The sequence below is a fragment of the Gossypium arboreum genome, chromosome 11 (assembly GCF_025698485.1).
Source record: "Gossypium arboreum isolate Shixiya-1 chromosome 11, ASM2569848v2, whole genome shotgun sequence".
NCBI classification, from domain to species: Eukaryota; Viridiplantae; Streptophyta; class Magnoliopsida; order Malvales; family Malvaceae; genus Gossypium; species Gossypium arboreum.
The window spans coordinates 58752127-58753401 of record NC_069080.1 but is presented as its reverse complement, the minus strand read 5'-3'; the positions used below and the strand labels follow the sequence as shown (position 1 = coordinate 58753401).

The following is a 1275-nucleotide window of genomic DNA, read 5'->3' as shown; positions in this document are numbered from 1 at the left end:
TTTTCATGGTTGATGCGGTTTAGAAAATTATTGAAGTGTATACAATTACCATAATTCTAGTTTGAATAAAAGGTAATTGTAGTTAATAAATTAAATTAAATTAATATATATTTTTTATAATATGGATATCAAATTATTTGAAAACTTATGTGTATAATTAAGAAATACTACTAATATAGCAACGAATTTATGAAAATATCGTAATAAAAATAAATAATAGACTAACCCATGGAATGTTGAAGACATTGGGATATGGGAGCAGGCAGAAGTTATGTTGATGGCCCATTAATTAATAGTAGACAGAGTTGTAGTCCAGCCCACATAGCAGCACAACATTGGAAATTTAGAGCTGTAGTAACCAAGGAAGGGAAGCTTTCTTTCTGCAAAACCCTCAACCCCTCTCCCTTTATCATTTACATTCCTCCAGCTCCATCAAAAGATAACGATGGCGGGTAGATTAGGCAGACGAGTTGTCCACTTCGCCAACCTTCCAATCAAGCTACTAATGCCCAACACCTTCACCAACATCACAGAAATAGCCCTGAAAACCATCCCATCCGCATCCAAGATTGAGATCAAACGCGTCCTCGAATCCCTCTACGGTTTTGACGTCGACAAAGTCCGTACCCTCAACATGGACGGAAAGAAGAAGAAGCGCGGCGGTTTCTTAATCGCCCGGCCCGATTACAAGAAAGCTTACGTCACCCTGAGAACCCCTCTTTCCATATCCGAGAACCTCTTCCCTATCCAAGTGATTAAAGAGGAAAAAGACAGTATTAATAAGACCAGTAAGAGTAAGAGCGTTGTGGAAGAAGGGGAAAAGAAGAAGCATTGGCTTGATGGCAAGGTGAAGGATGATGGAGCAGACAGGGGGAAAGGGAAAGGCTCTTTTGCCTCATCCCGTGGCGGTGACCGCCGCGGTGGAGGAGAGGCCAAGTTTCCTTGGAGCAGCATGAGGAAAGCCAGTTAGGTAGGTAGGGTTTGTGGCTTTTTGAGTTTTTCTTTCCCCTGGTAAGGGTTTGAATTGCAAAATTGGACCATACATGAAGAAAGATATTTACATTATTGATGAGAAGTTATTAGCGATGCTAGTATTGAAGCAATAATTTGAAATGGGGTTTTATTTGTTTATTTCGAGGTGTTTTTAAATTTAGTTTTTGTTCAATTATTTGAGCATGATTAGTTCTGGTTTGAAATTCTAGTACCATTATGTATTAAACCTGATTAGCAGAATGGAGTTGATAAACTTGTTGATGGAATCATTGGAGAAGTGAA

At 38.9% G+C, this 1275-nt stretch overlaps 1 protein-coding gene across 1 annotated transcript; it reads left to right on the top strand.

Annotated features, from left to right (window-relative positions):
* Positions 1-323: 323 nt before the first annotated feature.
* On the top strand, positions 324-1275 carry LOC108470716 (uncharacterized). The gene has a single exon (XM_017772151.2). The coding sequence runs from the start codon at positions 446-448 to the stop codon at positions 968-970; it is 525 nt and encodes a 174-aa protein (XP_017627640.1). The 5' UTR covers positions 324-445; the 3' UTR covers positions 971-1275.